At 34.6% G+C, this 12132-nt stretch overlaps 1 protein-coding gene across 1 annotated transcript in view; it reads right to left on the bottom strand.

Moving 5' to 3' along the window:
* Positions 1-3691, bottom strand: part of LOC137405216 (basement membrane-specific heparan sulfate proteoglycan core protein-like) — a 98410-nt gene extending 94719 nt beyond the window's left edge. The window contains exons 1-3 of the mRNA XM_068091444.1: positions 3679-3691; positions 3308-3568; positions 27-192 (exon numbers count right to left, since the gene is read on the bottom strand). Coding sequence (XP_067947545.1) covers positions 27-192; positions 3308-3568; positions 3679-3691 — 440 coding nt within the window. The remainder of the gene's footprint in view (positions 1-26; positions 193-3307; positions 3569-3678) is intronic.
* Positions 3692-12132: the final 8441 nt, after the last annotated feature.

Genomic DNA, 12132 nt, shown 5'->3' with positions numbered 1-12132 from the left:
AGAGCACGAGACTAACACAAACTCACTGGTGTTCGTGAAGCTCACACGGGTCACCAAAGGGTTTCGCGGTACAGTACTGTCTCTGCTCATCAGTACCATCTTTGCAATCGTCATCTCCATCACACCTCCATATCTTTTGCACGCATCTACCATTGTTGCACTTCATCTCTGGAGGTTCACATTGGTCTGGTGCTAAAAGGGAATGCTACCTGTTGTAAGGGCGCACATGTCCCATATAAGAAGCTAATTCATATGTCAAGATCACTTGCTCATCATCAACATCCGCTGATCAACTGAATGTTAGCACAGAAAACGCTAGTAAAGCTCGTGGCAAATCAGCACTCAACAAGCAATAAGGCTAAGCTAAGTTATTTTGTGAACATTTTTGAAGTTTACAATCATTCATAATAAACAATTCATGTGCTGCATAGACTGCACCTGCTAAAATTAGTGAATTTAGTTTATAAAGTTTTTATAACAATTATCAACGCTAGAAAATTGTATTTAGTGGCAACAAGAATCTCTTAAACCAAAACCAACAATTGTTACTAATAATAACTTTATTGCTCATTACAATGAAAGAATTTTTTCTTTCACATATTTTGTCTCACTAATAGTTAATTTCAAAAACCAGTGTACTTATCTTTTCTTTTCACCAGTGACTGTATCATATTGAGTTCTATGGATTAAAAACCGGTAATTTATGGATTAACAACCAGTAATCTATAGAACACATAAACCTGCATTGCAATTTTCTAAAGAAATTGGATAGCAGACACACTGCATCACCAGTCCTAATGTAAGATCTTTGTATACATAATGCAGAAATACATGTTTAGAGATGGCAAATCAATAGGAGTAACCTGTTCAGATTTAGTCGGCTTGCTCAAAAGTTAGATGGATTTCATATTCATCAAATTATTTTTTATGCTCCAAGTATTTCAAAAGTCTAATCGGATGAACAAATCAAAGCTCAAAAAGACCAAAATTAAAACTTTCTTCTTTTTAAAAATAACGGGTAATATAAATAAAAAATAAAAATAACATCGAATAAACTTCTGTGTTTCTGCTGGTGTCTGCAGTCTAAAAAGGCATTTATTAAATTTATAAATAGCTGTTTATAATAATTAATAATATATATATATTATTAATTATTATATAATATAGTTATTTATCAAGGGCATGAGTTGCACATGGTGATAAAGTGCCTACACCTCATGAAAATCTGAAGACTCGCTAAGCATTTTCATGGGATAATTATTTAATTAATAAACTGCAAATTTTTTGAAAAAATGGTCTTTTCTATTGATGCTAAAACTAATTTTAGATTTACTACCTTAGCTAGCCTTTTGTGCAGCCGTAGGTTTAAGCATTTTTGAGGATGCACTTGTAAAGCTATCTTCATTATACATGTTACAACTTACAAACTCAAATATTGTATTGTTTCTATATTTAGAGATCCACTGTTAATAGGAAACTCTAAATTCTTTGTTCATTAAATATTTCAGCAGCTTTCATAAAAGAAATTGGATTTGATCAATGTTAGATTGTCTGATTACCGAATAGCTAAAATAGTGGCATAATATGATTTGGAACTGCCATGACATATGCTAATAGCTCTGAACTATTTCATAAACTGACATTAAAATACAGTCAAAATACTCAATTTGTTATGTTTAGCAAACGCAGGCAGAGTTCTCAAAAAACATCTGCGGCATTATGCTGACAAACCTGATAATAAATAATTTTTCAAGATTAATAAACAAAATTGCCTCCTCCATGATTATAGATAGATATCAATAGTTCCAATGACCATCTATAGTAATAATATCAATAGTTCCAATGACTATCTATAGTAATAATATCAATAGTTCCAATGACCATCTATAGTAATAATATCAATAGTTCCAATGACCATCTATAGTAATAATATCAATAGTTCCAATGACCATCTATAGTAATAATATCAATAGTTCCAATGACCATCTATAGTAATAATATCAATAGTTCCAATGACTATCTATAGTAATAATATCAATAGTTTCAATGACCATCTATAGTAATAATATCAATAGTTCCAATGACCATCTATGGTAATAATATCAATAGTTCCAATGACCATCTATAGTAATAATATCAATAGTTCCAATGACTATCTATAGTAATAATATCAATAGTTCCAATGACCATCTATAGTAATAATATCAATAGTTCCAATGACCATCTATAGTAATAATATCAATAGTTCCAATGACCATCTATAGTAATAATATCAATAGTTCCAATGACCATCTATAGTAATAATATCAATAGTTCCAATGACCATCTATAGTAATAATATCAATAGTTCCAATGACCATCTATAGTAATAATATCAATAGTTCCAATGACCATCTATAGTAATAATATCAATAGTTCCAATGACCATCTATAGTAATAATATCAATAGTTCCAATGACCATCTATAGTAATAATATCAATAGTTCCAATGACCATCTATAGTAATAATATCAATAGTTCCAATGACCATCTATAGTAATAATATCAATAGTTCCAATGACCATCTATAGTAATAATATCAATAGTTCCAATGACTATCTATAGTAATAATATCAATAGTTCCAATGACCATCTATAGTAATAATATCAATAGTTCCAATGACCATCTATAGTAATAATATCAATAGTTCCAATGACCATCTATAGTAATAATATCAATAGTTCCAATGACCATCTATAGTAATAATATCAATAGTCCCAATGACCATCTATAGTAATAATATCAATAGTTCCAATGACCATCTATAGTAATAATATCAATAGTTCCAATGACCATCTATAGTAATAATATCAATAGTTCCAATGACCATCTATAGTAATAATATCAATAGTTCCAATGACTATCTATAGTAATAATATCAATAGTTCCAATGACCATCTATAGTAATAATATCAATAGTTCCAATGACCATCTATAGTAATAATATCAATAGTCCCAATGACCATCTATAGTAATAATATCAATAGTTCCAATGACCATCTATAGTAATAATATCAATAGTTCCAATGACCATCTATAGTAATAATATCGTGTTAAACTTACACGGTTCTTCAGAAAAAGACTAATAGTACAAAGGAAAGCATCATTACAACTCTAAGCTAAATTGGTCAATGCTATATTAAACATTTACCAAGATCTCTATGCTTGTTTTGATAGGAATGTAAGGGCAAAGGAAGTGGTAAGACAACTACAAGTTTCAAAACTAGCACGCTATGTAACCAAACTATGACATCAATGAGCACTTACACGATTGACAGTTGTTCTCATCTGAGTTATCGCCACAGTCATTTTGACCATTGCAGAGATCTCCACGGAACACACAGTTACCATTGCCACATCGAAACTCAAGGACAGTACAGCTTGCAGGCTTATCTACGACAAGTTCTGCAGTCTCAGCATATTGAGGATAGCCACTGACAAAGCAGTAATAGTAGCCCGCTTGAGATGTAGATACCGGACCAAACGTGATAGTAGCTCCTCTGTTCCCTACATCGTAGGGTAAAACACCTGTGGGTGAGCCATAGCTCCATTGAACCTGCAATAAGACTTCTCCTGTTGCCCGTCTCAGGAAACAATTGACAGATTGGTTTAAAACTTGACCATACGATAAAGCCTACAGTCCATGTCCATATTCGTTTCCCTTTGTATAAAATTGATTCAACTTGCCCCCTCCCTCCCCTCTCGCAGTGAAAGACTTATAAATGAATAAAATTATTGTGCAGTGACAGTCCAAAACAGCATCAATATCTCTTTAATTTTTTTTGAGAAACTAAAAACATTTTTTAGGCAGTAGTATAAATAGCGTAAATAAATAAATAAAGCTTAATGATGTTATTGAACTATTATGATGTGAATCAATCTGTTAATAAGATGTTATGTGCAAAGTTCGTCTTTTATAATTATCAACTTTCTGGCAAGTTGAAGCGTAACTACCTTTTGTAACTCAATAAAATGCGTCTACAGGTTTTGCTGCACCTTGAAACATATAGTCTCAACAACTTGGCTAAATATATAGTTGTACTCTTGTGTGCCACTGTGTACATAATGTAAATGTAAATTTACAGTGTATGTAAACACTTCAAAAAGTTAAGATCCGTTTTTATTGTATGTAGTGAGACGTATCATTTGAAGATTACATATCGGAAGTTTCGTTACCTGACGGACAGGTTGAAACGGAAATGTGCTTTTTAAATGCAAACAGAGAAAGAAAGTAAAAAATTAAAATCTTACAACGCAGGGACTGAGAGACCGAGGACAGGTAGCCGTGCAGGTAAAAGAAGCCACAGAACCTTCATTCACTCTTTGTCTGGGATTCTCGATAAACACTGCAAGGAGTGATTCTGCAAAATATTCAACAGACACTCATAATAAAATTCTGTCAATTACAAGTACAAATAGTTTTTTAAATAGTAAGTGCTACATTACCTTTGAACAATGCATGGAATCTTCCAAGCATTTGCAAACAGAAAACTTTTTTTTTTAAATGTTAGCAGATGCAATATTACGGGAGGCAAAAAACTAATAAAGCAACATATAATGGAAACATGTTAAGCACACTTTGTTAAAGTGCTTCTTGTCTAGAAACAGACAACACTATCCAGTGGAGAGATAGGGCTGACGTAGTTCACATTACGCGAACTACAGCTATTGTTTATTTTTAATACACCAAGAAAAAGGGAGAACATATCTGTTAAACATGAAGATGCTAAGTGAACATCTAGGGGAGGGCTAAAGGAAATAAAAAATTGGGTGGAGACAGCACCGAGTGCACTAACCACATCCCCGCTCATCTGAATTATCACGACAATCACGCCTTCCATCGCAGTGTCCGCGCAAATCAAAGCAACGACTTCCATCGTCGCATAGCTTGCTTTCTGGCGGACACTGCTCCTGCGGCCCTACAACACAGTTTGTCAGAGATGTTAGAATGTAAAGTACATAAAAATGGCACATTCACCTCGGGCTGATGTGTGATTGAGGAGAAATTTTAGGGAAGAACATATATCTTGAAACAATTAAAATCAACATGTCATCTTCTGCAGTTGCTGATAATCATGGCAAAGCTGACGGCTGTTAGTCAGTAGACAAACAAGGGTTACCGTTGTTTTCAACAATACTTGACACAACAGGAAGCAGAGGCATGGAGAGACCACCGGACAAATGCGACCCTTTGCTGCACACTCAATACATACAACAGTCGCGTTCGTCCAAGCCATCTTGGCAATGAATAATTCCATCACAATGCTGCTGACTAGGCAAACAACGACCATTGTCGCACAGGAAGTCATCTTCCCGACAGCGATGAGAGAGTGCTAAAACCAGTGCACAATTGCCTCAATAAAGAAAAAAGAGATACACGCAAGCAAATCTTCTCAAATCTTAGAGAAGTTAATGAAGTAAGATAAAGTTCAAAATTTATGAAGCGATCTTGTAAAATGGATTTTCATAAAATATATATATCAGCAATAAGTATTTATAGAATTTAGAAACTCACAGTACATACCGTAATTTTTAAAACATTAGGATGATAAGTAATTGGATGAGAGGAAGTTTAATCCGTGATGTGACAGCAATGCAATTTTATTTACTGAAAATACTGAAAAATATTTCTTTAATGCTATACATTGCTTGTTCATTGCAACAGACTTCAAACTATTGTGCCATTCCACTGAGCCATTGCGAGAACACTTAAAGAGTCAACAACTCCGAATCACAGCTTACATCTAACTTGGCATCCGGTCTCATCGCTAGAGTCATAGCAGTCCTTGTACCCATCACATAAATGCAAGATACCTATACACCGAACAGAGCCTGGTCCATCAGCATCCTTATCGCACAAGTGCTGGTTAGAGGAACAGGGCATATCTGTAGCTAAAGGCATTCAACGTATCATTGTAAGGAGGAGAAGTGAAGCAAAAACCCATGCTGCCTGTTCTAGTGGTTTTAGAGATCTCTAGAAGAAAATATCAAGCGATTTGATGACGTGTCAAAACATAATAAAAGTAACTGAATATAGAACGACAAGCATAAATACAACCAGTAAGGCTGTTGTGATGAGAGGATAATTATGTAGGCAAAAACAGGGTAGGTGAGGAACAAACACAGATGGGTTCCAGAGCTTGTGCAAATCAAACATAGTGGTGGGATCATGTGGAGGTAATTTCTAAAAAATAAACAACACTTTTGAGGCGAGTGAAAAAAGCGGTCAAAACGCAGATTGACTCACTAGGGCACAGCCATTCATCTGAGCTGTCATAGCAGTCGGCGACCCCGTTGCACCGGCTGGTAGATAAAATACACTTGCCACTACTGCAAGTAAAGTAGCCAATAGGGCAGAGCGACTTAGACGCACCCTTTGTCGCACCCTTTGTCGCCATACTGTCCTTTAATATGCCTGAAACCACAAGAGTTGCTTAACAGAGAGAGAGAGAGAGAGAGAGAGAGAGAGAGTAGTCCTAAATCTTGCAGTCATATTCTTTGAAGCGGCTAATTTTCCTCGACTCCTATGCGAACATACATGTGTGTAGAATGCTTTACTTTTTCCCGTAGGCTTTGAAGTGTTCAAAATAATGTACTTTTACTATTGGGATTTAGTTTAGCCTACTGTAAACCACCAATGTAGAGAAGGAAACACCGTTGAGCCACACCAGAAGAGGTTTTTCTATATAGGTTGAGTGAAATGCCAAGCTTCAGCCTTCCATGGCATCTGTTTACAAGGTTCCAGGACAGTAAGTGTACAAGTGTATAAGTGTACAAGTGTACAAGTGTACAAGTTCAATAATACTATCAGCAGCAGACACCTAAAATATCTCTTTTGTTATGTAAGTATAAAAATATAACAGAAAATAGTTTGTTCTAGATGCTAGATGGCCCGGTAGAACTCAGACTAAACAATAAAAGGTTCCTTGCTTTATATAGTTTTTGAGTATATGCATATAATTTATACAGCCGACCTAGCATAGTACACAATAAGCTGCAGTATTCATTAATAAGTTTTCATTGATTCAGTAATGAAAATCATTTTGCGGTCTGCAAAGTCCTAATATAGTGCAAAATAGAGTGAATTTATAAAATTTGGGCTAAGAGACTCATAAAATATAATAGCGTGCGGCTGCATCATTCAATTTTTGTGCATCATTCAGACTAAGCTTCATAGAGCAAAAAGTTAATTTAAACTACAGGAACTATACACTCAGACTGTAGTGTACACAATGAATTGTAGTTGAATGTTTTTACAAGTGCTCATACTGACCGCAGTTGGCTTCATCAATTCTATTTGGACAATCCAAGACTCCATCACATCGTCTTCGTATGTCAACACAGAGTCCATTACCACAATCAATCTCAGAATCTGGCGAGCAGCGCCTAAATGAGCCTACAACAAGACCGAATCAACATCACTCAAAGTAAAATAACATTCAATACTTTAAAGGGCAGATAAGTGTGCATGTATGAGTGCCAACAGTAAACAACCTTTTCATGTTATTTTTAATAACAGCCAACAGGAAGCAGATGCGTGAAGAGACAATTACACAACAGAAATCCTTTCCTCCAAGTTTAATTGATACAATAGCGAATTGATTTTCTTTTAAGACTTTGCTAACGTAAAGGTTTCCCTCTTACACTTTATATTATCAGCTGGCTGTCTAAAATCCTTTTAGAAATGGTCTATGAGTGTTAAAATTACATTTTGTCGGTTATCTATGTCAGGTTGTTGAATAGTTGTACAAGTGTTTACAATTCATCGATGACCTTGTTTTATAAGGAACTAGCAGTGAGCCCAGTAAGGCCTGAGCATTTTATCATTTTCACTGAGATAGTCTGCAGGTTGATGTTTAAGAGCCTGTTCTCAGGAACAAAGCAAATTTTTGAAACGAAGTATTTTAGTGAACTGGCAGAAGGCATTGAGCTTGTGAAGTTTGGATGAAATCAGCTAAAAATGTAGACATGCATAGAATTTGTGCAAGCTAACAGACATACACACAAACAAACACACTCACGCGCGCACACAATGACAAAATGGGAGTTATTAATAGAAATGACATTTAATATTTTTAAAGTTGTATTCTCACAAAATATCTTCAAGAGAGAGAACAACTCTTACATAATAGCACATGACGTGAGCTATTAAACAACAAGAATATTGCTGTATAGAGCACATAGCTAATTGGAGTTTAATTTTATTAGGATATTTCATTGCTTTTAGCTTTCAAAATGCAAGACAAGTTTAAACTATGAAGAAAAAAGCAACATCATTTCAGGCAATAGTTGTGGTTTCGCATTTTCGTTGTAGCAGTCATTATAACATAATCACGTTTAGAAAAGCTCATGATTTGCAAATAGTTTCTGTTAGCCCTACCATCGAAACTCGATCTACTAAGACATAAAGCGTTGGAAATTCGCACTCATGACAAAAATGACGCTACTCTTTTCTTCTATTTCGTATTTATTCCACAAAAATAAAAAAGCAGAAAAAATTCTATAAATTTTATGAATAATACTGTATTACTACGTTTATGCTGTTTCAGGCTGCATTTAGACACGTAGCTTCAAGGGATGGCAAAGAGGGAGAAGGGGGGGACAAAGAGGGAGAAGGGGGGGACAAAGAGGGAGAAGGGGGGGGACAAAGAGGGAGAAGGGGGGGGGACAAAGAGGGAGAAGGGGGGACAAATAAAATTACGAGGCAATTCAAAAAAGCACCATATGAATAATCAGGCAATGAATGATAAATTGTGGTAAAGCTCGATGTAAAATTTAATTAAAATTTGCTAACAAAAAATTTTTTATTTGATCACAGTAGTTGACATTAAAAACAGTTTCATTTAAAAAACACCAGTACAGAAAGTTCCTCCAGTGAGACGCTTGTTGACACACATGTTAAGATGACTGTTGTACGTACTTCTTGTTCAAGTTGTTTATTAATGCCTCTTGTGAGAAAATTCTGCTGGCAATGAATTTTCATTACAACAGCAAATATTTGCTGTAGACCCAGTTGGGTATTAAGCTGGCCATTCCGTTTCACAAAAATTCATGTGCGAAAGAAAGCAAAAAGCCTGTATGCTAAATGCATGAATTGTCGCAGACAGCAACAGTAAGAGAACATGATAAGGCTGCGCTATTCAATGGATATCCGTTTATTCTTGTTCCCACATACACCTGAGACTATAACAATCTTAGCGGAAGGAGTCACTACTCTTGCCCGAGTGATCCTCTGACGACAAGAATCTAATTACCTCTCAATTAGATGGGTCATTAAGACTTGACCTTGATATTCTATCAACTTTTGTTGCCTGTGTGTTCTAAACATATCGGCGCTTTTGACCATAGCAAATGTAAGGCCAACTAATTAGATAAAATTTGATCGATTTTCATTGATGATGCAACTTATACTAATAGATAAAACTATTGTGAGTTTATAAGTCAAATAGTTTAGCATAAACTCGGTGTATTATAACTGCTGTCGTGTCACATCTCAAGGCCTGGCTGATGACCTTCTTTTAAACCATCGTGAGTGTCATTTTAATGACAGTAGTACTTTCAACAATCAGGTGTTCAAAAATATTTGCCATTAAGAATTTCTATGTATGAAACTAATTATAAAACGGAACTTTCTTTTGCATCCGAAACAAAGAGTTCTACAGAGAGAGTATAATCATTTTGATCTACAAACATCAACTAAAACTGTGACCACTCGCTATGGAAACATAAGTACAATAGATAGATAGCTAGTGATTGCCTACTCTGGCCAGTTGGTACTTTGCATTGATGAGCAGTTGATTCTAGCAGACTCTAGAGTAAGGCAGTTTTTTATGTGAACAAAAGGTTTTGTGTTTAACGGGCAATGAGTATGGAACACGATTTTTGTCTAGCTGTAAAAAAAGAACTAGACTAAGCACTTTTCACAGCATCCCCTCCCTTTCAATATTATGATGACTTCAACATTTTATTAGCTAAATCAACTAATTTACAGTGACCCAAATAAATTAATAGATTTAAAATATCATTTATTTTTATGCTCGATATTTTGTTTTAATAATATCAGCATTAGAATTATTATTGTTACTACGTATGTACATATGTATGTAAATACGTACGCACATATGTACATACGTATTTACGTATGTACATGTACATATGTATTTATATACATGCGCATGTACATATGTATGTATATACGTACCTATGTACTTATGTATGTATAGACGTATGCATGTACATACGCATGTATATACATATATATGTACATACGTATGTATACACATACGTATGTGCATATGTATGTATATACGTACGTATGTATGCATGTATATGGCATGTATAACTTCTTATTAGCATTAATAATCATGTACAAATTAATGTTTTACACACAAAAACTATCATTATTATTATAGTATTTTAATTGATAGAACCTTTCATATATAATAAATTTCATATATAGTCAGCCTTGTCTAATTCATAGCAATTGAGCTGAAATGTCTGTCCGGCTCATTCTGCATGTTACTCTTAAAGATGCTACAAACTTGTTTTACTGCATGGTTCTTCCGCTTTGCATATACAAAACCTTGAAACAATAAAATTGTTCTTTGAATGCGTAATTAAAGCATATTAAAAAATCAGAAGCTCAAAACTCAACTTATATTGAAGGCAATCAACTACTCAAGTCAATTACTGTATAGGCTATATAATTTTAAAATTACATTTGGAAACTTATAAAAAGGAAATGGAAATGCTATAAAAATATATAAAAAAGTTGAAGTTTGCATCAATATTTACATATATTAGATCAACTATTTGTGATCTATTCATAGAAATCTTATTAAATTGAATCCTATTTATTATCATAATTAAAATTAATAACTTGTTTAAAACTTTTAATGGGCGGCCTTGAGCTTGAAGTTCTTTGACTTGGAATAACACCAACTTCTGAGATATAAGTAAGATAAATTTCCTTCTCTACCTAAACTCAGCATCTCTACACTAAATTATGAGTATATTACATTGTCAGTATGAGTTTAATGATGTATAAAGCAGTATATTCTGATTAAAGTTACCCAAAACGTTACAAACCAACTATATATGTTAACTCAAATACAAGCGACATAATATGACTAGTTGAGTGAGTTGAGAAAAAATATATAAAGTACTTATGTGGTCTTTGGTCTAACGTGATGAGTTGTCTTCCCATGTAAAAAATTGACAACAGACCATGTCGGTATGGCTCATGCTTAAAGGAATGTATCTAACCCATCACCCAAATGTGCACATCAATATAGCAGTTGATTATTAATATTTAGGCTTTTGTTTACAAATATAGTTTTTTTAGAAGCAAACAAAACTTTGCTGTTAGCATTGGAGAATAAATATGATGTTTTGGTATGCCACAATAAATGATCAATAAACAGCATCAGGCGGTACCAAATCAAGTTGGGCATCAGATGAGCTACTCGCTGTGGTGAAGTAATAGAGGCAGCGAGCTATGGTTGAGGAACTGGAATAACTGGATGACTTTTAGTATGAGTCTGCCGGCTCAGCTTGTTAGCTTAAGCCTTCATTTCATTGTTTCGTTTATCGGATTATTGAGAGACAATAACTGCGGGTCGATCAGTACTGTCTATTTACACGGCATATCAACGATTTAGCAATTTCTTTCTATTGGAGTCAAATAGAAAAGATCAATGTGGTTCCGTTGAACACTTATGGAAGCATTCAGATGAATGTGAGACGTTTGAGCGTAGCATTGTTCACAATTATTCCATTGCTGCAATAAGAGCTACTTCATGTGTACCGAATGGTCTCCAATTTGGGAGTTATCTTCTTACGCAACTAAGCTGCAACTAGTGTAAAGTATGAAGATAAAAGCGTGCGCACTGAACTTGTCGCGTGCCGTATGCCAGCGTGTCTCCTAACTGCGCGTCGAAGCTTTAATCAACAAGAGCACCTTACAATAAAACGCTTCCGCGTTCTTTCGACGTAATCGTCGGTTATGCAGTGCAGACTTTTCGCGCATCTTCGCGAGCGAGACATTGTGTAAGCAAGGAGGCTACAATAAGCAAATGTAAATATTGGAAAGT

The sequence above is a fragment of the Watersipora subatra genome, chromosome 9 (assembly GCF_963576615.1).
Source record: "Watersipora subatra chromosome 9, tzWatSuba1.1, whole genome shotgun sequence".
Taxonomy (NCBI): domain Eukaryota; kingdom Metazoa; phylum Bryozoa; class Gymnolaemata; order Cheilostomatida; family Watersiporidae; genus Watersipora; species Watersipora subatra.
This window is presented reverse-complemented; position numbering and strand designations above follow the sequence as displayed.